The 27,491-nt window shown below is 32.5% G+C and overlaps 3 protein-coding genes and 1 pseudogene across 11 annotated transcripts; 3 read left to right on the forward strand and 1 right to left on the reverse strand.

Annotated features, from left to right (window-relative positions):
• Positions 1-1,579: 1,579 nt before the first annotated feature.
• Positions 1,580-3,385, forward strand: LOC145938996 (uncharacterized). 2 transcript variants are annotated; one of them, XM_083042984.1, is made up of 4 exons: positions 1,580-1,773; positions 1,899-2,119; positions 2,194-2,619; positions 2,802-3,385. In XM_083042984.1, the coding sequence occupies exons 3-4, from the start codon at positions 2,444-2,446 to the stop codon at positions 2,983-2,985; spliced, it is 360 nt and encodes a 119-aa protein (XP_082899110.1). In that variant the 5' UTR covers positions 1,580-1,773; positions 1,899-2,119; positions 2,194-2,443; the 3' UTR covers positions 2,986-3,385. The 2 variants fall into 2 exon arrangements, with proteins under 2 accessions (XP_082899110.1, XP_082899109.1); XM_083042983.1 differs by having other exon boundaries at positions 1,902-2,119.
• A 1,475-nt stretch (positions 3,386-4,860) lies between these two features.
• On the forward strand, positions 4,861-6,783 carry LOC145938230 (G1/S-specific cyclin-E-like; annotated as a pseudogene). Its single transcript, XR_014425694.1, has 4 exons — positions 4,861-4,897; positions 4,978-5,037; positions 5,115-5,728; positions 5,893-6,783. The product of XR_014425694.1 is annotated as a G1/S-specific cyclin-E-like (transcript).
• A 782-nt stretch (positions 6,784-7,565) lies between these two features.
• LOC145938581 (uncharacterized) lies at positions 7,566-13,502 on the reverse strand. Of its 5 annotated transcripts, none has more exons than XM_083042314.1 (10): positions 10,753-10,959; positions 10,469-10,673; positions 9,896-10,294; positions 9,624-9,785; positions 9,248-9,424; positions 8,851-8,988; positions 8,693-8,755; positions 8,391-8,608; positions 8,098-8,266; positions 7,566-7,832 (listed from the first exon to the last, which is right to left on the reverse strand). In XM_083042314.1, exons 1-10 carry the CDS (start codon positions 10,807-10,809, stop codon positions 7,741-7,743), a joined length of 1,680 nt encoding a protein of 559 aa, XP_082898440.1. In that variant the 5' UTR covers positions 10,810-10,959; the 3' UTR covers positions 7,566-7,740. The 5 variants fall into 5 exon arrangements, with proteins under 5 accessions (XP_082898440.1, XP_082898442.1, XP_082898438.1 ...); XM_083042316.1 differs by lacking the exon at positions 10,753-10,959 and adding an exon at positions 13,283-13,502 and having other exon boundaries at positions 7,567-7,832; XM_083042312.1 differs by lacking the exons at positions 7,566-7,832; positions 8,098-8,266; positions 8,391-8,608; ... (3 more) ...; positions 9,624-9,785; positions 9,896-10,294 and adding exons at positions 12,993-13,116; positions 13,283-13,502 and having other exon boundaries at positions 10,532-10,673; positions 10,753-12,819.
• An 892-nt stretch (positions 13,503-14,394) lies between these two features.
• Positions 14,395-27,489, forward strand: LOC145938991 (uncharacterized). 3 transcript variants are annotated; one of them, XM_083042975.1, is made up of 7 exons: positions 14,395-14,509; positions 15,438-15,589; positions 22,645-24,268; positions 24,345-24,649; positions 24,887-25,116; positions 25,253-25,564; positions 26,863-27,489. In XM_083042975.1, exons 2-7 carry the CDS (start codon positions 15,485-15,487, stop codon positions 27,056-27,058), a joined length of 2,772 nt encoding a protein of 923 aa, XP_082899101.1. In that variant the 5' UTR covers positions 14,395-14,509; positions 15,438-15,484; the 3' UTR covers positions 27,059-27,489. The 3 variants fall into 3 exon arrangements, with proteins under 3 accessions (XP_082899101.1, XP_082899103.1, XP_082899102.1); XM_083042977.1 differs by lacking the exons at positions 14,395-14,509; positions 15,438-15,589 and adding exons at positions 19,849-19,989; positions 20,897-21,053; XM_083042976.1 differs by lacking the exons at positions 14,395-14,509; positions 15,438-15,589 and adding an exon at positions 22,082-22,392.
• Positions 27,490-27,491: the final 2 nt, after the last annotated feature.

Genomic DNA, 27,491 nt, shown 5'->3' on the forward strand with positions numbered 1-27,491 from the left:
AAAGAGAAATGTTGGCTGAATATAAAATGATAGGAAAATTTAATATAAGAACACAATAATAAAACACATCAGTGTAAAAATATACGTCTTGAGTAATTTACAAATTCATACATTTGACATTTTATATATTATAAACGCATTTCGATAAATATTAGTAATAAAACTTTTAGTCGCAGTTAGAACTTTTCTATTCATGTGTATAAATCTGTGTATAAATAAAATTGTTATGGTTTAGTACATGTGTGAAAAAATATAAAGAGAATGTTTATTAATGCATATTTCAAAATTCTTAGGTAAAAATAAATCTTAAGGTTTAAAGTTGTAGACTCCTATACCCAGTGAGAAGTGGTGGTCGAATCGACGTCAATTTGATCGAATTGATGTCGAATTGACGTCGATTCGACCAATCATTTCTCGCTGGGTATATTTGGATTATATTATAAATATGTGGGAATTGTATTATATATATAAATATATATATATGCGAAGAATGATATTTTATATATATACATATATCTGTCTGTTCATCATCATTTACCCAAAAATTAATTGCAACTCATAGGAATAACTTTTGTCTCTTTATTGCATCTAAGATTTGTAAATTTCTTTACTTTTTGTTTATTATTACTTATAGGATCTACCTATAAAAATTGTACGTTTGCGTTCGGCTCTTAAATGCCTATATCTATATATTTATATTAATTGTTTAAATAAATGGCATCCTTTTTTAGATTGACACCAAATAAAATGAATGTAGGACTTAAATATTACGTCATACTGATGTACTATATAATGACGTCATTATAAAATGAATGTAGGACTTAAATATTACGTCATACTGACGTACTACATAATGACGTCATTATAAAATGAATGTAGGACTTAAATATTACGTCATACTGACGTAAAATAATGACGTCATTATAATGTCATTCAAATATGACGTCAGTTTTTGGTCACTTGACGTCATTCGTACGAACATGACTAGTATTCGACGTCAAAATGACGTGTGCTTGCTACCTGGGAATTTTAATTGTTTAATTAAATTTTGAAAATGATGCGAATAAATTTTCATTTTTGCAATTTAAAAATTTATTTACATTTAATAAGTCAATTCGAAAATAAAGTGTTCTGATATGTTTTACAGGTTGAAGATAAATATATCCACCTAAAATCGCGGAATTCGCGTACGTTACGGACGGAGCCTGTACAGAGAGGAAGAGATTTTGGGAAAGGAGTTAGTAATCTTAAAAAAACTTGCGTGGAATCTGTTTCTGATAACTGCCTCAGGTTGGCTCAATATTTACATGCAAATTGAGTGCAAGTCAGGCGATTCGCCCAGACCAAACACTTTTATCTATCCACAATACGGTGGATAAATGTATTTTCTATCAGTACATACATACTTCTTTATATTAATAAATATTTTAGAGAAAATATATAAAACTGTTATTAATATTTAGAATAATAGTTTAAAATAATAATGAGGCACGCACCTATACTTGTGCTAGCTCGCTGAGACAGCGCAAACATGATCCGATTAGTCTAGGGGATTTTTTGACATGAACCGATTGAGTACCACTGCTCGGTCCGATCAGAGATCCGATTAGTGTCGTAAACACCCTTGAAAGTCAAAGTTTGACATCGTGTAGATTAATCTACACCTACACGATGTCAAACCCGAGAGAATCCGTGCGCGATGGCACAAGAGTATTGAAAGAAATAACCGGAACGCATCACAATTCGCCGCCGATTCATCCTGCTCGACGAAAGGTATTCTTTTTTTTTTTGATGAATTATTACTTATTAACAAAAATTCTCGTCATTAACACCACGTTATTTGCCTTTCATATTTTTGTTATTGTATGCAATTAAGAGATTATTTATTTCCGCGAAAGCAGGGATTCCGTACGTCTCTCTCTCCAGGAAGAAAGAGAAGAAAGAGAAAGAGAAAAAAGTATTAAAGCTCAACGACAAAGTACCATCTTGTCATTGATCACCGAACAACCAGATTTTGAAGAATTTGAATTCACAGCGGAAAAAATCACTGATGAGTTGCTCAATCCTTCGCAGGGACTTGCGGAAGAGACAGATCAGTTTACCAGTGCAACAGATGAAAGTAAGTGTATTGGACTTATTAAGACTTCTTTTCATAAACGTAAGATTTATTAATTGAATGATAATGTTTTGCAGTTTTCCAAGATGCTTCGACATTTGACTTCTTGTTAGCAAGAGGCAATTCTAGACATAATGATTGCCTCAACGATTCATTGTTCGTTAAATTCGATCCATTGATATCGAATACAATCAAACTGTCTCAAGCTAATGCTTCACCAATAATCGAAGAAAAACAAAATGGCAAAAGTGAATTGCCACTTCCTGATGTTGGTACACCAAAACATAATAGAGCAGCCTATCTATAGCTGCCATCGCCGATATAGACATGAGTAAGAAACTTGAAGTTGTAAGAACAACAGTGCTACAATTAGAAGAGGAATTAGAAACACAGAAAAAGGAACATGAAGCCGAGTTGGAAAGGCAGAAAGCAGCTTTTCAGGAAAAAATTAATAAACTACAGACACAAATGGCACAAGAAGTAACGACCAAAACTCAAATGACGTAAGTGATTTATTCAATGTATCGAGATATATGCTTATATATATATAAATACATAAATAAAACTTGTATATATAAACTTAATGGTAAATAAAATATGGAAATCAATTTTTTTTCGAGTTGTGGAGGAATATGTGGAGAAATCAATCAGCTATTGTATTAATCGTATTTTTATTTTTGGATAGAATAAAAAAGAAAATTGAGGCGGATATGGTGAAACTGCATGTGATGATAAAGGAAAGCAGAACTAAAATATCACAATTAAATATGGTAGATCTTGCTGGTGGAGAACACGGCAAGCAGGAGCCACTCAAGAACCTTTTAAGGAAGGATATCGTATTAATTTGTCTCTTTCTACATTGGCATTAGTAATAAAGTAATTGAGCGAGTCACGAGACTCACAAATATATAAATTTTCGAGATAGCAAATTAACGAGGTTGCTTCAAGCAACAATTAATTGTTCCACATTATTACCATCATTGCATTACCGCCCAAAAGATGCAAGCAACCTTGTTAATTTACTGTCCCGAAAATTTATATATTTTTTATATGAAAGACATTTTTAATTCGCTGTGTTAGCAAATCCAAAACATTGGCGAACAGGGAAGTTGATGTTAATGTTGTGGTGCTGCTTTTCGCTTTGGCATTTTAGCCAGTAAACCTTGAATCTTATCTCTCACAATTCATATAGATTAATTACATACCATGCTATTTCTTGAATCTTTTTCATATCTGTATTTATTTCTGTGAACCACGATTTAGCAGACCTGTAAAAAAAAAAAATAGACTTAAATATAAAATTTTTTTTTAATACACAATAGATTGTAAAAATAATACTGCTTACCAATAGCTATTTGATAAGGATATAATAAACATACATCTGTTCTTAAACTATCATTAATTATACGTCATGCAAGAGTAAGTAATTTATCATCTGGTCCCACATTCTGTATTAATGTTAATAAGGGACGGTATGGTTGATATACTATATAAAAAACATCCGAGTGTTTCAAAAGATAAAATTCACACTCTAAAATATAATTTGTACGATATGGAAATTCTTGTGTATGCATAATTAAACTTGTTTTTAACTGAAAAAAAGAACAAAATTTAATTAGCATATTAGTCATCAGTCATCAATTAATTGGCCCTTTAGGGTGGTTCTACAATGAGTGTCGTAAGAAATTGACCAATTACAGTTGAATGTGAGGAGAATAATCGATTGTGATTGGTCAATTTCATATATATATATATGTATATAGATGAAATTCAGAAACGGAGCAAATAACAACAATACAGGAGACTTGTTGAAGAATGTTACTTCTGACCATACAACAGTCACTTGCAAGCAACCGGCACAAATGGCAACTATCTTCAAAACATAATCCTTTACGATACATTTCCAGTATCATTCTGAAATGTAAATTACAAAATCATAAAATCAAAAACTATTAACTACATAAAATTATAACAAATATTGAAACTTAAATACTTATACCGATAACAGGATTGTAAATAATACGAAAGGGTAGCGAGCGATGTATTGGAAAAGATGGTTTGAATCTTCTATCATGACTCACTTGATTTTTTACTACATTTTTCAAATCAAAGATCTTGTCTACTAAAATACCCCATTGAGTCTCTATACGTTGTAAAATTTGTAACGCTTTTATAGTCTACAATAAAACAATAGCAATATATAGAAATGTAAATGTGTCATTATATTATAACGTATTTGCTGTGATACAAACTACCTGCCTATATAATCCGAATTAAAGTTTTTTCAGTGGGTGTATCTGTCCAAGTATCGTCTGGCAGTTGTCTTATATTCATTTTATCCTTCAAATCTGCAGGTATCTTTTGAAATTTGAAAAATTGTTTCCAAGTTACAATGGAACGGGCCCAATAGATATTGTTGCAATTTGTAGCTACTAAAATGGCATTTTTTTATTCATTCCACTAGTCTGCAGAATCCTCACATTATACCCCACACAGCATGTGATATTGCAATAATATTACAGTGATATTACAATATTGCGATAATATTAGAATAAGAATGAAATATTACGGAAATATTACTGAGATATTACAGTGCAATATATCACAATATAATATTTTGTAATATTTATATTATATTGCAGTGTGATATATGCGATTTTAAAATATTACTACAATATTTTGCAAATATTACCATGTAACAAGGTTAAAGAATTGCTGCAATATTAAATTGCTGTGTGGGACAAATGCATTTTATAAATAATATTATCTTGTATACCTCAAGTATATCATCTATACTGTTTCGTCTGCTTCGCATTTGTCTAAGCTTAATTTTGCTACCTTAAAATAACTATAATTTGAAGTATATCCAGGTTTGCTGGCATTTCACAATCCTCTAAGTACCTCTACAAGAGCATATCCAAGTAATAAAACCAATAAAAATAAGCCCCATGTATTGGATGCAGATGATGCTATAGCTTTTAATTTTTGCCTAAAACAGTAAAAAAATTGATATATTTATTTCTCTATATACATATATTTTTATTACTTATCCTTAAAACGCAAGAGACCTACAACAGAGCTCTCTCAGAGGATTTGGAAAACATATATCCACCTACTAAAGTAGCAGCACTGTCTCACGTCTCGTACACAGAATCTTGTCATAATATACATTCATCAGTGAATGCTGCATGCACTCCCCATCAGCATCAGACGTCGCCATTGAAGGAGGAGCAGGAACATGAACCAGCACATGGTCGGATTTGAGAACTTCAACTTGTTTTCTAACACCATCAGCCTCTAATAGCACATCCATTAGACCTAGTCCATTACCATCTCTTCCATGGGTCGATGGCACTCAAGTATGGTCCCACATGTGCCATGGAGATGAGAAGAGTTTAATTCAGAGAGATCTAGAAATGTTTCAAAGGCATCCAACATTGCAGCCATAGATGAGAGCGATTTTATTGGATTGGCTGATTGAAATTTGCGAGATGTACAAACAAAGGGATATTATCTCGCTATGAACTATATAGATAGATGTCTATTCATCATGATTTGCCCAAAAATTAATTACATTTCATAGGAATAACTTGTCTGTTTATTGCATTTAAGGTTTGTAAATTTCTCTACTTTTTTTTCATGCCTATATTAGTACTCAATTTTAATTGTTTAATTGTTTGAAAATAATGCAAATAAATTTTTATTTTTGCATTCTAAAAATACGTTTAGATTTAATAAGTCAATTCGAAAATAAAGTGTTTTCATATGTTTTACAGATTGAAGAAATATCCAAAATCACGGAATTCGCGTACATTACGGACGGAGCCTCTGTACAGAGGAAGAGATTTTGGGAAAGGGGATCGAGTTAGTCATCTTAAAAGGACTTGGGTGGAATCTGTCTCCGATAACTGCCCCAGGTTGGCTCAATATTTACATGCAAATTGAATCAGGCGATTCATCCAGACCAAACACTTTTATCTATCTACAATACAGTGGACTGCAATATTCTCAAGCGACTCAACTGTTGGATTTGGCGACTTTAGATGAGGGTTGTTTAGAGTTTCCATACAGTCACATAGCTGCGGCAGCACTTTATCATATCCAGGAAAGAGAGTGCGCGATAAGAATATCCGAACTCCCGTGGGAGCAGCTTGCATCCTGCAAGTGGCTCACTGCATTCGCCACTTCGCCACTACTGTCGCGGAAGAGGAATCCCAGTCTCTCCTAAGGTCTACAATACGAAATCGCACTCTGGATCTGGACTGAAGGTCACAGTACCTAATAATATTAATTAAGATTAGGCTTAACTTAGGTTTAATATTTTACAAACGTAATCGTAAGAAAAGAGAAATATTATGCCTGCAAAAATAAGTGTCCTTAAATAAATATATATTTCTATCTGATTTTGTGAGAAAGAGAGAGAGCGCATATGTGAATATAGTATTTTTTTATACACCGTGTATTGTAATGTAATGTATTACGGCAGCGTTTTATTGTGCCGGATACATGTATTTTTTATGTATATGTATATTTTGGAGAATCTATTAAAAAGAAAATATTTTTTTCTCTCTTAAGTTAGAAGAATATGACGAGAGAGATGAGCGAGTGGACCGAGTATGACGGTAAAATAAAAACGAAAAAAAGAGATTAATAATAAAATTTGCACTGCCCGGCATGTATTATAGTAATAAAACGCGGCGGTTTATACATATATATTTGTATGAAGAGTTTGATAAATAAAATCTTACGGTATTGTAAACAATTATTCTTGTATTTTCGAAAAAAAATTGTACCAATTGTTTTTATATTTTTCATTGTAAGATCGCATCGAGATCGTCAAGAATTATTATATACAAACTGCGTATCCAAATTTTGCACGAATAACAAAATAAATGCGAGCCCGTCTCAAAATTTTGAGAGAATCATCTTCTGGAAATTTATAAATAAATTTTTAAATATATATGATTATTGTCTGAAATCAGGGTCGAAGCGTACGAGTTCGAAATAAATAATTTTGTAACAAGAAAGAAAACAAAATTCACAGTATGTTTAACGCTCTGCTCTTAATTAGTCTGCTCCCATTTTATTTATGATTATTATATATTAAATATATAATTATGTATAATATATTAAATATATTAATATTTATATTAATATATAAATATATATATATAATATATAATATTAAATACATAGTAAATACATATATATAATTATATAGAATATCTTATTTGATTACAACCCAAGGAGAACAGAAATGTCAAAATGATGTCAAATTGATGTATAAATATGGTCAAATTTTAGTTTGTCAAAATGACATCAAATTGTATAAAATTTTGATGTTGTCTTGATGTTCACAATGACGTAATTTTGACATTCCTTTTTGACTGTTCAAAATTATTGCTAAAGACATTAAGATAGTAATTAATAAACATATTTGACTGTTTATGATACATTTATTATTAATATCACAAATAATATTACATGTTACAAATAATATCATTTATAAACGTTATTATTGCACAGTAATAGTAGAATATATTAAAGTAGTTAATATTAAAGTATATAGTAGAGAATATAAATATCACTTTTAAAAACATTGCACAGTAAAAATTATCATTCTTTCATTTACGTTGACCAGAAGTATTCAACCAGCGCTTCATAGACTCCTCAGCTGTTTTCAATGATTCATTTTTAAAACGGCTCATTATGGCACCTAAACAGAAATGGACAAGAAATAAAAAAGTGATCTTTTAATTTTATTGCAATTATATTGAATATTGTGTTAAGTTAAAAACGAAAAATCACGTAAGTCTTTCTAGCAATTCTTTGATTTCTTTGATCACTGAAATAAATTAATTTGCAAGAAAAAGAAAGGAAAAGTTCATGTAATCTCTCGTTTTTCATAATTTAATACATGACAATGATTAATCAGAGGACTTAATATCTTAAAAATAAGAAAAAATTATAGAAAAACTTACAAAACAAAGCTTCTTTGATTCTAGTTCCATAAAAAGAGATTTTCACTCCCTTAGTTCCTTTCCAACTAATTTGTCTTGCAAGCTCATTGTGTAATACGATGGACATGAGACGAATAGCAGCATTCCACTGATCAGAATCATCAACAATATGTGCATTAAGGTAGTTGATCTGAAATAAACAAATATCTTCAACAAGCTGACTTTTAAAGAAAGAAATAAATGCTAAAAAGAAGAATTCATATATTGTAGAAAATATATAAATAATAATACCCAAAAAGATCAACTATACTTACAAATTGAGAAAAAGCAATTTTATCTTTTAAAAATTCGTTAAATGTTTGAAATGACTTCTCATCTCGCAATGGAAGGGGGGGGCAATTTTCAGGTCTCTCTATCACAGCTTCTCCAGGAAATATTTCATTTAAGATGCGACGTTGGTTCATTAGTACTATGTCAAGCTTACTTGATACATCTCGAAGCAAATCTCTATCAAGATTAGATACAACCGGTCCTACGAAAATATAAATTAATGATCAGAAAATGTATCATACGTAATAACTGCAGTTATATAAATTAGTACAAAAAAAATCATTACCATGAAGCTTCTTCAAATAGCTTAATGTCGTCGTCAGCAAATCACGATCTGCATTCGATAAACCTGAAATAAATATAATATATATTAATATATATTAGGAAAAAAGTAATGTGCAAAACCACTTCTCAAAAGTGAGATTATTGGGAAAATCATATTACCTTGCAATGGTGGTGAATTTGGAGATGATCTATTGTTATTATCCATTGGCGTTAAAGTTATTTCTTCATCTCTTGAAACACTAGATTCACTTCTATCTTTTGTAAAATTCTCGTTGTAATCATTGTTGTTTTTATCATCTGAATCAAAATTAGAATTGTTATTTCTATTTCCATTAGTGATTGAATAAGACATAATAAAATGTAGTAAAAAAAATTCACAAATTATTTTATATTTATGAAATCAATTCATATAAAATTTTAACTTAATTTAAAAAAACTATACAATTGAGATATATATATATATATATATTGCAAATGCAATATATACATATAATTCTAATTTAAATGCAAGTGCACTCAGAAAATTGTGATAGAAAAAAATGTTCAATTCACTTACAATCATCAAAGGCCGGAGATGACTTTTCTTTGTTATCGTCTCTTAAGAAAGCATTTTGTTTTCTCTTTGAGATATCATCATGTACATGTACAGACACAGTACTCGTCGAAGAACTGTCTGATATTACGGATTGTTCATTATAATCCAAAGTTAATTGAGATGAGCTTTTTTCAAAAACTGTAACAGTCCACAAAATCAATTATGCAAGAAACAAAAAAGAGAAACGGAATTTATATAATTTATATAATAATTAATACAAATATAATATAATACAATATATAATATATGTATATTATATATATATATATATATATATATACAATATATATATAATTAACATGGAAAATCACTATTATTTAGAAATTAAGTAACTTACTATTAAAAGAATTACGACAATTTTCTTTGTTTAAATGTGAAAAAATGTTGTGCAATTTATTGAGAGGTTTGGTTTTTTTTGATTGCGATGGCTCTGCGGTCACAAATTTTTCTGACATTTGTGTGTTACAGTCTTTAGGAGATAAATATTTTTCTTGTGTAACTAAAATGATAAAAAGACTGTAAGATTACAAAATTATAAAAGATTATAAAAAGATTGTTATTAAAATTATAGAAACAAAAATAACTCACGAAATAAGAATATGGACATACCCTTATTTTGTGAAGAATGCTGCTGTATCGGACTTTTGTTTGATGTATTAGTTGACTTTAAAAGGCTTGAAGATTTAACACGTGACTCATTACGAGAGAATAATTTTCCAACAGATGTTTCTTTTTGTTGACATATAGCTGATGTTTTCATAGATTTATTTTTAAGAAGTACTTTCAATTTATTTGAAAGACGAGAATCTGGTGCAGGTACTTCACTACTTGTACCATGAGGAACATTTGATAGAGACTCATCTACTTCTTCATCATTTGATGAAGATGATATGTATCTTCTGTTCTTCTTTCTTTTTCTTGGTTGAGTATAATCTGTTTCTGCTTCTGTTTGAGCAACTTCTCCCTCTAAAACAGTTTTGGCTGCTTTGAGAGCAGTATTGTAGGTACCTGCAAGTGAGAAAATGCGTAAAGATATAACATAAAATACACATAATACTGAAACTCATTTTTTAATGAAACAAAATGTAGTTACATTTTAAGTATATTGTATATTGGTACTAAAAGAACTTATATTCAAACACAAAATATATGATAATACATCTCCGAAAGTTACACACTTACTATAGTAATGATGAAATTGAAGATTATAAATATCCCAATCCTGTCCTGGATCTATTTTTGACATGACCAAACGAGTAGTTTTAAGCTTATCTTTTTTAGATGGATACTTGCATTTAGTATTATTATCAAATAACCATTTGGAAGGAATTACTTCTATTAGTGTTTGAGATTCATCACATGAATCATCAAATTCCACAACTGCGAACTGAAAAGAACAATAAAATATTAGGCTGCAAATCAATAACTTGTAAAATAAAATATAATTAAAAAATAAAAGTTCTTACTGGTATTCTACTGAGTGTTGCAATGTACAAGAGGAATGCATACAAATGTTTCCTCATTATCAGGAAAAAGAACACATTTACAAAGAAAATGTTTAATTTTATAAGCCGTTCTGTGACTTTGTAAACGAGATACTTTCATAATTCCAAGTTCAGAAGATGGGATAGGAAAATTATAATAATCTTCTTGTTCTATAAACTTATATCCTATTAGGAAAATTCGATTCTGAGGTGTTCGGATAACATTGTCCAAGATTACAATATCTCCACATTTAGTTTTAAAACAGCTGTTTGCTTCGTTCTTAGTAAGAGTAACATTATGTAAAACAACAGTCTGAAACTGTTCTCCCTCAAAATGATTATCTCCATTATATTGATTTTTCAACAAAATTTTATTGGGCTCATCTGTCTTTTTTTTTGTAACAAACCGTCCTTTGGTTTCTGCATCACGTCTAATTAATTGGTGTAAAGGCTTGTAAGTAGATCTCAAATGTCGTTTCATAATGCCCATAAAATTTTCATACTTAAAAGCACTAAATGATTCCAAACTTCCATGATTTCGGCATTCATCGACTAAATGAATTAAACAATGAACGTTATAAACAACGAAACATTTATCAAAAATCTGAGACGAGTGCTTTATAAATTCTTTTAAAATTTCTTGAGCAGCATTGAGCATAATTGGATTTTGCACTAGAGTTGGACTGGACAGTATATATATTCCACTATGTAGAAGTAAGTAATTCTTATATGTGTTAGGAGGTAGCGTGTTCTTAAAGATTCGCACACCATCGTACAATAAGATGCGCCTGAATTCTGTTGCTTTATACTTAGATATTTCATAAAAAGATCGAGGTCGACGATTGAATTCTATAGGCACCCAAGGACTACAACGTAACATTTCTAGAGACAATTGAGATTTAGCTCTGTTATTAATTTTGCCCATTGTTACAATGATTCCAAAGAGAAACTGTAACCATCGCTTAAAAATTCCTGCATACACGAGATGCATCGGATCAAGCCTGAACGTGGACACCATTCCACATTGTAAATTCCGTTCTAAAGGTGAAGTGTACTTATGATGTTCTGGTTGATTTCTGTTTTTAAATGATTCATCCGTACGTAGAGATGCATTATCATATAAAAACACTTGACGATTTCTATGTCTAACACCTTTAACTGTGCATTTTTCACAGCAAAATGTACTGTTATGATTGTGAATGCCCTTAATAAATTGTCTAGCTGGGGCATCTAAAATATAATTACCTATACTAAAAGTAATATTTTCACCATTAAATTCATAACCATTAATAGTCAAATTTTTAACTTCTTCAATATAATCCGATAAATATCCTTCTAAATCATCAGGCTTTGAATGCCCATACCATACACCGATTATAAAAGGAAATTTGTCACCATTAAGGCAACCTAAAATTGGCCAAAATTGATCATCTGCACTCTTATATAATTGAACACCATCGATATTAATATCCACTATAATTTGATTTTTATTTTGCAAATAGTCTTCAGTTAATATTTCATCAAGGTTAACTTTTATACCCTTATACCACATTAGACCTTGACCAACTTCTTTAATATTCACAGTACGAAGAGTATGAAGAATTGTTTTATATGATTTTGGCAAACCAGGGAAAATAACTCGCAATCCTGCTAAAAGCTTATCCATTTTTTTGAATGATACATCTCGAACACCCCATTCTGTTAAAAAGTTCAATAAATATGCCTCTATGTCATTAATAGGACGATTTCTCAAATATTCAATATTACATTCGTTTTCTGCTTCATCACTACTGCTGTGTTCACTATATTCAGCATCTTCAATTTCATGATTTGGTGGATTATGTAATACGTCTTCTACAATTAAATCATTATCCTGAACATTATGGTTTTCTTCAATGTGCACAGCAGGTAAAACATGAGAGGGATTAGAGCATGCTCCATCTAATATATTTTCCATCTCAATCAATTGATCCTCAATTTCAGCTTCATGGAAACGTTTAGCATTGGCTTTAGAAGCCTGAGCATATAATTTTCTTTTCATGACAAGATCTATTGCCCAAAATAAAATATATTAAACATTACAATTCATATAATTAAAAAGTAATTCATTTAAAGTTGAGTATGCGACTGTATATTTTGTGTTTATAAGCAAAAAATCAAATATATTAATAGGTGCATGCATATGTTTCTTAAAATTTAATAAAAACAAATTGAACATTTACCTTTTATTAATACTTATTATTTAGTGAAATGTTTATAGTGTTATCCTACATTATAATATTACCACCTCTCATTGATAAATAAATACATACAATATTAAACATTTGAGATCAAGTGTAATATAACCTATAAAAATGACAAAGTATTTTATTGAAAAAATAGGTTAGTGTTGTAATAAAAAGAAATGTGTCACAAGGAACGAATAGATAAATAGGAAGATAATGATCTTAATTTTTACGTGCAACATTTAGTACATACCAGGAAAAAGAAGTAACGCAATCGAGAGTCTTACCTCTTTCTTAGACTGTTTCGACATTTTAATTTTATCTTCTGTAGACCTCCCCCTTCTTCAACAATTAAAATTAAAATCACTTTTTAAAAAATCACTTCTTTATTATATAACTTCTGAAATCACTAATACGCCTTCAACAAAAATGTCTAGCGAACTTGCGAACAAGATCGTGCAAGCTCACTATCGCAAGTCGTACGTGTCGCACTGTCGCAATGCATTCGTGATATGCGCTAACAGCGCAGGCACGAAATATGAATACAACTTTTCAATAACACGACACCGTACACTGAGCACTCACTAATAAAAAATTATATATATATATATATATATATATATTAAAAATAATAAATACTTTGAAAAAATAAAGTATATTCCACATTAAAATAAATTATTAATTAATTATTTTTTAATGATAAAAAATTATTATTGTATTAAAAGAAAAATAAATATAATTTGTCAATGTTATAACTGAAAAAAATAATTAAGACGCAAATTTAAGACGTAAGTCGCTTAAAATAATATTTTAATCAGCAATTCAGTTTTTAATCAGTAACTATAATAGACTCTTCTGCGAACTGCAACAATATCTGAATATGGAAAATGATTACTTTTAAACATCTTTATAATAATAAGCATATATATACACAGCTGAGAAATATACATCACATTTTCTAAAAATTAAAAAGATCAAAAATAAGTCAATATAAAAAGTCATTTTTTAGTCATTTCCGAGATCGAGATTTCAATGATCAAAAAATGACATAAATTTGGTCAATATGACATCAAATTGACATCATTTTGACATTTCTGTTCTCCTTGGGAAGAGCTTATTCCTACTTTAATTAAATCATATACCTGTCACAAATAGCGCGTGGAGAGCTTGAGGAAGGGAATTAAATTATGCATCATTGCACGGTTGGCGCAACAGCTGTCGATGGCAGGCGGGAAAGATCACGACTGGCTTCTGACTTCAAATTGAACAAAAATCGATTGTCAGCGCGATAATCGATTATCGAATTGGCGATGCGATATTCGAGGGTACTCATACCGCTGTTCGGGAAGGTTTAGGTGGCGCTGCGCGGCGGCGCCTCCTGATTGGCTGCTGCGTTCGCGTTCAAGTTTGTGTCGAAACGACCTCGTTGCGGCCGTTAGTCGTTAGTCAAAAGCCGATCGTGATCCTTGTGTGACCACGAATTGCTCGCTGTGTGCATCAATTCCCAGTCCGAGGTAATTATTTTGTTAGCCGAACTCGTTCGCCGGATTCCAGTCGCCGGTCGCGATATTCATCCGGAGTGACGTGTTGAAGAGTGTCTGAGTATCGTTTTTTTGAGTGCGCGTGTATATATCTCTCGTAAGTAGATACCTTGTCTCTTCTCGAATCTTCTTCTCTCGCTCTTCCCTGAGGAAATTTAAGAGGGAACGGGCTGACCCTTTATGCTCTTCATTGGCTCGATGATATTTGCGAATGGAATATTTTCCTCGAGGGACCATGTGGTACGATTTTTTTCTAAGGGATAACTTGATAACGAAAAAAATCGGTTAAAAATTATATAACCAATATTTGTTATATTTTGTTATATTTTGAAAAAACGATATGACACATTTCAACTATTTCGAGAGAGAACAAAGGGAAGTGGTGTTTGTTTATACTTGGGGATCACTCGGAATGTCGCATCGGGGATTGGAATCCGGCGAACGAGTTCGACGAACAATATATATATATATATATAGATAAGAGACAAGATATTTTCTTCTGAAATTCTTTCTAATATTTTCATCAAATTTATTACTCGTTCAAATATAAATATTTTTGTCAAATATATTGTTAGTAAAATTATTTTTTTCGCACTAGATTTAGCAATACAAATTTTTGATGAGATATACAAGATATTTCTGTGATTTTCTCTAATATTTTTTGTGAAAAATTTATTTCTCGTTCAAATATAAATATTTGTGTTAATAAAATTATTTGTGAGATTATCCACAATATTTCGCACTAGATTTAGCAAGTCAAATTTTTGATGAGATATTTAGACAAGATATTTCTGTGATTTTCTCTAATATTTTTTTGTGAAAAATTTATTTCTCGTTCAAATATAAATATTTGTGTTAATAAAATTATTTGTGACATTATCCACGATTTATTTCGCACTAGATTTATTGAGACAAATTTTCTACGCATCGAGAGGAGGTTTCTACACGATGTCAAGCCCGAGAGGATCCGTTCGCGATGGCACAAGAGTCGTATTGAAAGAAATAACCGCGACGCTTCACAATTCGCCGCCGATTCATCCTGCTCGACGAAAGGTACTCTTTTTTTTAAATGAATTATTACTTGAATTATTAACAAAAATTTCTCGTCATTAACGCCACGTTATTTGCCTTTCATATTATTTTTATATTATTGTATGCAATTAATTGAGAGATTTTTTTATTTCCGCGAAAGCAGGGACGAAAATAAACGTTATGCCCTCTTACACATCGACACTTTACTCTTCTTTCACGTTCATCTGCATGGAATTAAATAATACGGAAATAATAACGATGGAGCCGACAGAGAGAGATGCAAGCTTCTTCCTTTCATCCTCTTCTTCTTTGCGCTCTTCTCTTTTCTGATAGGCAGAGACCAGGGAGATAGAATGCATATCTATAAATAAACTCCGTACGTCTCTCTCTCCAGGAAGAAAGAGGAGAAAAAGAAAGAGAGAGAAAAGTCTGAAACAAAAATAAGTTTCGCTTCCCGCCATGCGGGAGCATTTCTTTGAAATCGCGGATATAAATTCGAGTTTCGGTACTAATAATAAATCTTTCAATGTTTTTTCTACGATTCTAGAAAAAAAGCTTACGCCTTTTAATGCGTTTTTTATCCGAGATAGCTGGAATATTTTTTGCACGTAATACATTCTGAATTATGAATGTTCAAAACACGGTTGCAAGTGCAAAAAAATGTCTCAATTATTCGTAGAGATTTGTTGATATTTGAACATATTTTTAAATTTAAATTTTTGTGTACGAGCGATTTTCGCGAATTTGTTCTTTCAAGATCTCGAGATCCTTATCTTACAGAATAACTTTTATCTTTAGTTCCCCCCCTGCACTGAGAAAAAAAATTGTTAACTTGACTAAGTAAGTCGTTCAACTAAATTACTATTTTGTTAATTGAACATATATAAGTATTTAAGTCAAATACATGTTTTGTTAGATTTATTATGTTGTATTTAATTTAAATTATTTAATATTAATATAATATTTATTAATATTTTTTTCTAATATATGTTCAATTAATAAAATAGCATTTACTTGAACGATTTAGTCAAGTTAACAATTTTTTTCCAGTGTGTGTACCTTCGGAGAGATTGATTTTACAAATATATTTATTTATATATATATATATATATATAAATAAATATATATATATATATATATATAATGCTGATATACATAGGATCTCTCTAAGGTTACTCATCGAAACGTTAGCTTTTATTATTGTTGCACGTTTAAAAATATCGACACATATTGAAAGCTATCTTAACTAATTTTACATAATTTTAAATAAGATTAATTAACTATGGGTAATAGTGATATATAAAGTGATATAAAAAAATGCAAAGTCTCTATTACGAATGTGAAGTATCTATATATGCAATATGATACATTATCTGGTTCAGTAATGTTGTGATTAGATTTAATTTCACATAAAATATATGTCTCTTATAAAACGAACTGAAAAATATTTAAAATATATTTCTATATATAAAATATATCTATTTATATTTATATTATATACACACATATATATATATATATAATATCTATATGTATATATATATATATATATATATGTATGTATATAAAGGGAATATATCTATTTCCAGAATTTATTTAATAGAGTTTATATTATATATTTTAATTGATTATTTTAATTATAGAAGATTTACATCTCTATGTGTTTATGTATATTAATAACGATATATAAACACACATGTATTGCGATGGAGCGTTAATTAATGCTCAATATATATATTACAGGTGTTGTAATAAATCCACGGCAATCTAGGAGATATTTGTTCGTGTTTTCATCGAATTGTCTCATCCCTTTTTTTCGCATTGAGGATATATCCTTGTGTCTTTGTCTGAAAAATTCATCCCGTTATTAGCAATCGCTATATGATTACCACCCACTCGATGATGTATGTCTTGCGTACAATAGGAAAATATTAGGAATAGGAAAATTAGAGGGAAATTATTTTATTTCAAACTGGAAGTGAAAGGTTCTGGTATTAAATATTTTTATAAGAATGAACGGGCTAATTAAGAGCCGATAATAGCGGTAAATAGTACGCTAATTATTTTTTTATGCATAATCGTATCATCTTCAACAAATACAAATAATTCGTATGTAACAGATTATCAATACAAAATCATACAAATTACATATAATTCTACAAGATTAAAATGATTTATATAACTCTAAAACAATTTATAAGATCAATGCAATTAATTTGTATTGACAGTTGCTGAAGATATTTTCCGAAAAAGGATCAAAAACATAAGAATTAAATAAGGAATATATACAGGGTGTCCCAAAAGTTCTGTAACAGTCTAATATCTCAAAAACAAAGGTTCTTTGAAAAAAATGTTTCAAATAAAAGTTATAGAGGGCTTTAAGTGGCGCATTAAATAGTAATGTTATAGTGTGACTATAAACAGTATTGTTAAGGCCATGTAAAGTTTCAAAACACTATAATAAAGTATTTTTTTTATTCAGTACTTTTCGAATTATAATGCTTGAAGTTTACAGTTTATTTTTGGGATATCCTTTATAAAAAATAATCAGCACTCACTATTTATTTATTTATCTTTACCAAAATATTTTATTTTAATTTCAATTCTAATTCTCAATGCATCGTGCGTTATAGTCCATTTCGTTTCCTCGTTTTGAAATAAAATAATTCCTAATATTTAATAATAAATTTATTCCTATTCTCGATACTTTCTGTACTGTGCGGACTGAGCCTTATCTCTTATCTCACGACACTCCGTCATCGAGTATAACCGTATTCGCTCCAGATAGCGCCACCCTGGTCGCGCGATGACTTTCACGCGGCTCGATACGACCGGAGAAGCGAGTCGTCTCTGCGTTCCCACCACTTTTCTCCATAGTTGGCGATCTTTGCGGCGTGTAATGCCCGTACGGCGTGTGCGCGGCCACTGTACTGTACTAGCGTCAGTAATGCATCATCGTGGCATCACGGCGGAGGCGATGATACTCGTGGCGCAGCTTTTGCCGAAAGTCCGGTTGACGCGTAACGACATCGTCATCGTCATCGTCGCGTGAAGCCTCCCGCGACGTCGCCGAGTTTATTATCCCGTAAGAATTATCCCGTGAATTTCTTGTGTAAAAAGGTAAGCCAGGCGACGACACACCATCATCCCCCACATCTTGCCCCCTTTATCTTCCTCTTCGACAACGACGACGACGACGACGACGACTCCTTGCGCGTGCACATGTTCGGTCGTGCGCCGAACGACGTTCCAACTGATAACGATACTGGTGATAGTGGTGGTGGTGGTGGTGGTGGTGGTGTTGCTGATAGTAGTGGCTGATAGTGGTGGTGGTGGAGGACCTCTCTGGAGTATCGACTAGGGAACGCGCCGGGCTAATATTAGAATTTCGACGAGATAAATATCTGCCGTTGACCTCTCTAATTTTGCGCCCACTTCCGTGGAACATCTTCCTCTCGACTTTTTTTTTTACGGATTACGGAATCACGTCATCAAATCGTAGATTCCGTAATGTTAGGGATGCGTTAGTTATAGAGTTGTGTTTTGATCAGGGAGGGACTTGACACTTGTCGCGTCTTGACGCATCGCAATCTTATCAACCACTTTCCTTTAATAGTAGTAGTACGATTATCTTATAGTGAGTGATACAGGTTCTCCTGATACTTACAATTAGATCGTGATGATTCATTCTCCTCATCACTTGCACTTAGCTAAGGTGTTTGCATCCAGCCTAGCACCAGGCTCATTAGATCTCCATCACCCTTTCCTTTATCCTCTACTTCTCTACTCCTATGTATTTTTTATCTGTATCGTAACATTTGCGTTTTTATCTTTGCACTCGTCGATGATAAAACTCTTTTAATAAAGTTTCTGTTAATTTTTTTTTTCTGTTAACCAAGAATTCTATATACATTATAGTGTAATTATTCGATAATTCTCTCTACTGATTAATCGATATGTTTTTGCATGTACAGAGGTCAATATCCGACCTGATATACTATAATGACGCTATAATTGTGATAAAGAATTGGGTGTATCTTCGCATTTGGAGTGGCGTCACTTAAAAAAAGCACCATCGTTTGTATCGAAGTGTCAAGAGGTACGCTTAAGTACTCGTTCAGAACTCGGAACTAGGGGTTGTCCCGTTTTAGAGGGATGAGAGAGAGAGACACACCCCGAGATAATTCTGAAGCCTCTCCGCTTCTTAACATGGTCAAATGAGAATGAGTCATTGCCTGATGGTTGCGTTGCAGTCCCGATGTCAAGAAAGCACCGAATAAGGAGCGCGAAGAAACTCGTGTTAACTCGTGTTACTTTGTCGTCTTACGTATCTCTGTTGTTTATTGACCTCATTTGCAAAAAAAGTAGGCTTGTCTTTTACATTGTCCCAATGTACCATCTTCAATTGTTCATCTCTGAAGGTATAATAAATAACGCTAATAAATCCTCTCGCGAGTATAACGAATATATACAGTGTCCCGGGATTTAACCGATAAATTGCGGGAGCATATTGTACAAGTGGAAATAAGACAAAAATGTTATATGAAATTTGGCTAGAAATGCTTTATTACAAAGTTTAGGTTCAAAATCCTTGCACTAATCCTATATAAAATTGGATCTTGATAAAATCAGCTGGTTTTCTTATATGTATATTGTTTCTTATATGTATTTGTAGCTTATGACCTGCTGAACAAAAAATGTAATAGGCTCAAAGATAAATAATAGACAGTTACTGATTTACAGCAAGTAAAACACGAAAAACTCGAGTTGTTTGACTGGCTGTAGCTCAATAACTATATTCATTATTTAACTTTGAGGCTACATGTACATCTTTTATTCAGCAGGTCATAAGCTACAACATATAAGAAAATCAGCTGATTTAATCGAAATCCAATTTCACATAGAATTATAGTACGGGATTCTTTGTACTACAATAAATTCCGTATTACATCGAATAAAGCTTGTATTATCGCGCAAGAACGACATTTTGAAATGCGTTAACTAAATCGTTCCATTAATGTTCTCTGCAATGGAAAATCCATTGTTGCCTATTTCATGTTCTCTATCAATATTTGTTTATAACTTTGTAATAAAGCATTTCTAGCCAAACTTCATATAATATTTTTTTTTTCTTATTTCCACTTATAGATTTATGCTCCCGCAATTTGTCGGTTAAATTCTGGGACATCCTGTATAAAATATCGGATATGTTTTGCTCTAGTAATAACGAATTATTAATTCGGTATTTATTACGATGGAAGGAAAGAGACAGAAAGAGGATATATTAATGTTCGGAATGTAATATTTACATCGGCAAACGATTATCAGTGTCTAGGGTAAAGGTACTATAGAAGGAGAAGTGAAAACAACTCTTTGAACTTATCTTCGAACTCGCGTTTAAAATATGAGACCGTTGCACGTTAGTGACAGCCAAAAGTGGAAGTCCTCTTACTGATGAGAGATCATGGGGATTCCTCTCTCAAAGGTATAATTTGCGCGTGTTTTCATCCTTTACCATGGAATAACAAAGTATTTCGTTGTTATTTCTTTTTACATATCTCGTTTGTTGCATCACGCAAGAATTGTGTTGCTCGCCAGTGCGGATACTCAGTTAATTAGAGAGATAAAATCGCTTGCAAATATGATTTCTGCATTTAACTGCCTATTATTATCTAGCGTCATGTATATATAAAAATAAGGATATTTTCTTTCCTGTCCACTTTTACAATAGTTAGTGATGTTAGCAGTGTTTGCTGTTATCTAAATAAAATTATATAGATCATCTAGATGAAATTTTGGCGTTATCTTATCTTTATATAGATAATAAAAATATGTCTATATCTGCATCTTATTGTTAGATGCAAAAAAGTGTTATTTTTATTAAATTATCTAGAATAATTTTCAGATAATTTGGTTTAGAGTCATAGCACATAAAAAGTAGTAGAACTTAAGCAGTAAGTGATAAAAATTTACAAATAAAAGTATATGAATATATTTTTAGATTTCTTTTATAATTTATATTTTTTTTATAACCCAGATATTATCTGGAAGTTTTAGATAATCTAGATGAATCGTCATATAATTTTATCTTTTATCTAGATATATAATTTATCTTTTATATAGACATTTAAAACAAAATCATCTTCATTTTATCTAAGATGTATTTACATATTTTCATTTCATCTTTATTTAGCTAATTTTAAAATAATCTAAGCACAACACTGGAACTACTGCAGCCAGTTCAGCTAAAACGAACAGATCTATCAATTCAATAAAATTTACGTCTCGTCACGATACGTCACAGATTTTTTGTAGAGATGATTCTCGTATTTGATCTTCAATAATCTTCCGCAATGACTTCACGTTCACGACTGTACATTTAATCGCTTTTGTATTTAATACCGTTATAACCCGCCCTCCGAGTCACAAACTGATTGTGAATGTATACGATTTCCAGCGTCTCCTTCTCTCGAGGAATATGTGGAGCAATCGTTTTTCCGTCCACCGTGTCACTTCATCACTCTTGCGAAGGCGAGCGAAACTGTGGCAGCGAATCAGCCGCACGCCAGGATCCTTTCTCTCTCGATATGTTTTATAATTAGCCCGAGCGAGGCGAGAGATAGTTGCGCAATTTCCTTTGCGAAAGAAATCGCCAGACCCGGTCAGCTGATCGTCAGCGAGACGTAGTCTAGCAATGTTCCCAGTGAACTTCGGTATTTCGCGAACTGCGGACTCCTTCGTTCGATCGAAACAGCATGGAATATATCAACAAACTTTTGCATCGCGCTACCACAAGTCCAAGAACTTCTCCTACGCCGATGACGGTATATATTGCGCGACGTAAACTATCGAGAAGGCGTTTTCTATCAAAATCTCCACTCTTATCTCTCTCTGTCGAAGAAAGGTGTCGAGAAAGGTTTCTTCTGATGCTCGAGATGAAAAAGTCAGGCTCATTGTAGAATATTCTTACGAGATTTCTGGTGTGACTGCGTGTATTTAGTCGAACGCTTTGTTTGAAAGAAGATAAAGAAAGAAACATCTGTCAAACACGTTTTGACGCGCATTTTATCTTTCAGAGCGGCAACGACAGTCCTGGACAGTCGAAGACAGCGGAGCATCAGGTCAAGGTTCGTTTCGCCCGCGAATTCGCCGACGTAGGATCCCCCAGGGAGAACCTCTGCTCCGCCCCGGAGAGTCTCTCGTCTGCCAGCAGCTTCCACAGCCTCAGCAGCATCCTCAGCACCAAGAGCAGCAGCGGCATATGTCCCGATTCGACCCTCGAAAGTTCGGACGACATCGCGGACACGTCTTACGTCAACTCCAACATACCCGGCCTGGAGGATCTGATCGCCGCCTGCGCCGATATCCATTTGGAAAGCGAGCGTGATCTCGCTCCCCAGGATCTTAGTCAGGATCAGACCTTCGCATCGGCTACCGACGAGACGCCGTTTCACGCGAGCGATTGTTCCCTGAACGAGGATCTGCCGGATGCAGATACTGCCGGCAACGAGACCCTAGTGATTGAGACGCAAGTGAATCCTTCCGAATCGCACGAGACTACATATGTATCGTTGAATCAAACGAATACTCTTGGTCTATCGTCTAAGGACACGTTTCCTATTCAAGAGCTGCAGTTTGTGGCTTCGGTGGAGGAACAAATAGCGCCGCAGATAGAGGAATCGATCGATAAATGTATTCCATTGCAAGAAAGTGATAATACATCAACTAATCGATCTGAGACATGTAATGTCGTAGAGGATTCACCGCTGACGAATAATGCGAATGTAACAACCATCGTTTCGTCTGATGATTCAATTCCCAATGCGATCAGATTCGATGAAGAACAGAGAATAGAAGACTGTCGCGACGTTGAAATATTGGAAAATCCAAAATTGTGTCCTTTCCAGGTTTCCGTTCCATCCATATCTTCATTGACGCAATATGCGGAGGGTCCTTCGTTACTCAGTATATCCAACATATCGTTATCGTTAGAAGATACAGATAGTAAGTCGAAGGAAAATAGTGCGCAGGATTTATCAAAATCTGGACAAGAGACATCATTAAATGATACCCAAAAGTTATGTGTATCATCACAAATAAATATAAATAGGCCTGTTGTTCAACCGGAAGAAAATAAAATTACCGAAGAAGGTTCGCTACGATTGGATAATTGCGTTGTGTCAGATAACCAAGAAGACAGTAAACAACTGAACAAAACCAGTATTATAGAACCAAAAATATTGGAAGTTAAGGAATACTCGCAGACTAATGTCGCTAGAGAAGATTTAGAAAGAACAAATAATGCAATATTGAATGAAATACAGATTTTTACACCCGAAAAAGAGATATGTAATGAGACTCGTATTATAGAAAAACAATGTAATCCATCAGAGACTGTAATTAGTGTAAAAGAAGAAAATATCGTGGACAACGCAGTTTCGACGGATGCTATTAAAAAGCAGACCATCGAAGAAGATCTCGATCGTACACTTACGTTGCAAGAAGTAGACGAAAACTTTGCATTGGACGAAGAACAGTGCCAACTATTTGACCCTCAACGACAAAGTATTACCTCGTCGTTGATCACCGAACAAACAGATTTTGAAGAATTTGAATTCACAGTGGAAAAAATCACTGATGAGTTACTCAATTTTTCGCAGGGACTTGCGGAAGATCAATTTACCAGTGCAACAGATGAAAGTAAGTGTATTGGATTTATTAAGACTTCTTTTCGCAAACTTGTAAGATTTATTAATTGAATGATAATGTTTTGCAGTTTTCCAAGATCCTTCGACATTTGACTTCTTGTTAGCACGAAGCAATTCTAGGCATACGGATCGTCTTAGAGCAGAATCTTTGTACGTTAAATTCGATCCATTAATATCGAATACAAGCATGTTGCCTCAAGGTAATGCTCCATCATTAAACGAAGAAAAACAAAATGGCAAGAGCGAATCGCCACTTCCTGATGTTGGTACACCAAAACGTAATCCTGCCATAGCAGCTATAGATAGGCTGCTCTTTTATAGTCCTCTTTCCAGCGGAACGGTGCAAAAGTTAGAAGAAGCTCAAGAGAAAAATGTAAATAAAAATTTCTCATCATATATATGAAAAATTATATCTAAGTCGGTATTCATAGTCCGATTTTATATTTAAGATCGTCTTAAGTCCGAGTTTGAGATGCTACGTAGCCATTTGATTGGTTGAATGGGATCTTAAGTCAATCTCTGATCAGACTTAAGATGATCTTAAATATAAGATCGGACTATGAATACCGGCCTAAGTTTTAAATCTATCATGAGATGACATTTTTTTCAGGAGCAACCGGTAGACGAGCCTAAATCCGACACACCACTTATCACCGATATAGACATGAGTAAGGAACTTGAAGTTGTAAGAACAACAGTGCTACAATTAGAAGAGGAATTAGAGAAACAGAAAAAGGAACACGAAGCCGAATTGGAAAGGCAGAAAGCAGTTTTTCAGGAAAAAATTAATAAACTACAGACACAAATGGCACAAGAAGTAAAGACCAAAACTCAAATGACGTAAGTGATTTATTCAACGTATCATAATATATGCTTCATCATAATATATTCTATATAAATAAATACTTAAATAAAACTTATATATATAAACTTATCTAAATCGTGAGAATAAAATATGGAAATCATTTTTTTTTAGAGTTGTTGTGGAGGAATATGAGAAATCGATCAGCAGATTACTCACAGAGCGTGAAAGAGATCGTACAAACTTCGAACAGGAAAAGGCAAAGTTGCAAGAAGAGTTACAAGCTGCAAATCATCATCTAACTAACACGGAAGCGGCATTTAACGATGTACATCAAAAGTACGAAAGACTCAAAGGAGTTGTGTCGGTGTACAAAAATAACGAAGCTGTATTAAAAGAAAGTATTCAGGAAAATGTGGATACTATAAAAACGTTAGAAACGCGATATGATCAACTGAAGGAGCACGCGATGGCTCAATTGGAGAAGTATGCAATTGACACTTACACTTTATTATGTAACAGTCGGATATTTTCAGATACAGATATATACAGGGTGTCCCAAAAGTCCAGCAACAGTTACATATCTCGAAAACAAAAGCTTTTTGAGAAAAATGCTTCAAATAAAAGTTGTAGGGCTTTAAGTGACGCATTAAGTAGTAATATTAGTGTGACTATAAATAGGCCACGTAAAATTTACTTGAAATTTTTAAATAAAAACCCCTATTTTTGTTTACATATTCATATAGCTTATCTTAAGGCTCCTGGTACCTTGCCGATCATGTCGGAATCGTGACGTCAGAGGCGAGAAAACACACGCTATTTTTTTTTAGATGCCATTTCTAAATAAAAACATATTTGCATAAAATAACATTTAAGATCTCTTTAATACACTTCTAAAAAACGCCGAAAACTATCCTTTTCCCTTTATAATCAATCAACAGCTGTAAAATGTAATATTATGAGGCCCAGTCCTTCTGGTCTTTGCACATGCGCAGTCATTCCGCATGTCAAAGTCTGATATCTCGATCATTTTACAGTTGTTGATTGACTATCAAGGGAAAAGAATAGTTTAAATAGAGTGTGTTTTCTCGCCTCTGACGTCACGATTCCAATATGGCCGCGGTGAGCACCCAGGAGCCTTAAGAGCTTTTTAAAACACTATAATAAAGTTTTTTTCCATTAAGTATTTTTTGAGGTTTGAAAGATAAAATATTTTGACATAAAATACAAAATATCTTGTAAAACATTCAATTTTCGGTAATCTTACCTTAATACTTTTATGCACAAAAATGAGACCAATAAATTGGACTGTAAAGAAAACGCATAATTGTTTTTAAGAAAAAATATGTTGCAAATTGCATACATTTTCTTAAAAAGAACTATGCGTTTTCTTTACACCAATTGATTTGTCTAATTATTTTATGCATGAAGGTATTAAGGTAAGATAGTCGAAAACTAAATATTTTACAAGATATTTTGTATTTTATGTCAAAATACTGTAAACTTCAAGCGAAAATTTTTTATAATTCGAAAAATGCTAAAAAAAATTTTATTATAGTGTTTTGAAAAGCTCTTGAGATAAGCTACAATATGCATTGAAAAATAGGGATTTCCATTTAAGAAATTGAAAATGACCTTTAAATGATTATCCAAGGTTACATCAATGGCACCATCTTACGTCCCCCTTCGAATCCAACAACTTTTTGAGATATTTGCCTAGCTCAAATGGGCACCCTGTATGTGTGTGTGTGTGTGTATTAATCGTTTTTTTATTTTTATGTTAGAGCTAATCTGGAGTTGGACGGAATACGAAAGCAAAACGAGACGGAAACGGTGAAGCTGCATGCGATGATAAGGAAAGCAGAACTGAAAAGTAACTCGCTCGCCGAACTTGTGGAACAGAAAACTAAGGAGAACAAAGAACTGGCGAAGATCTTGGACGAGGTTATCGCCAGGGTTGGGCATGGAAACTCTGAATGAAAATAAGAATAGAGACTAATCGCGCCACGTATCGTGATTGTGACGCGGACAGTCTTTTAGCGTTTTCAAGTGAACGGATTTTGATCCATCCAGGAACAATTAATCACTATTTTACTATGAATTCAAGTCTTTTATTGCCAGAGATGATGTACGTCATTAATCAATCTTGGATCGATCAAAATCAGTTTCAATTTTCAATCGCGAAAATACTTACATTTAAATATACAATATTTTAGATATATGACAGATTAGATATGATATACATGTATACATGCGTTAACTGGATAAAGTTATTACGTAAGTTATTGCAGGCTTTATTTCACAGAGGAAAACGCCTTTTTAATTAATTATTTATATAAGTTGTGAAAAATAATTTTAAGAAAAACTATTTTAAAGCTAATAAAACACTATGCTTATTTAAAAAAAAAAAACT

This window comes from Prenolepis imparis, unplaced genomic scaffold (genome assembly GCF_030444845.1).
Source record: "Prenolepis imparis isolate NDT839.2.m4 unplaced genomic scaffold, iyPreImpa1.0 SCAF_7, whole genome shotgun sequence".
Lineage (NCBI taxonomy): Eukaryota > Metazoa > Arthropoda > Insecta > Hymenoptera > Formicidae > Prenolepis > Prenolepis imparis.

Excerpts from the sequence above, each read along its gene's own strand:
- LOC145938996 (XM_083042984.1), top strand. The coding sequence starts at position 2,444 with ATGAGTAAGAAACTTGAAGTTGTAAGAACAACAGTGCTACAATTAGAA. Across the intron at positions 2,620-2,801 it reads ACGACCAAAACTCAAATGAC|AATAAAAAAGAAAATTGAGG; the intron begins GTAAGTGATTTA and ends ATTTTTGGATAG.
- LOC145938581 (XM_083042313.1), bottom strand. The coding sequence starts at position 12,811 with ATGAAAAGAAAATTATATGCTCAGGCTTCTAAAGCCAATGCTAAACGT.
- LOC145938991 (XM_083042975.1), top strand. The coding sequence starts at position 15,485 with ATGTCAAGCCCGAGAGGATCCGTTCGCGATGGCACAAGAGTCGTATTG. Across the intron at positions 25,117-25,252 it reads AAGACCAAAACTCAAATGAC|AGTTGTTGTGGAGGAATATG; the intron begins GTAAGTGATTTA and ends ATTTTTTTTTAG. Across the intron at positions 25,565-26,862 it reads GCGATGGCTCAATTGGAGAA|AGCTAATCTGGAGTTGGACG; the intron begins GTATGCAATTGA and ends TTTTTATGTTAG.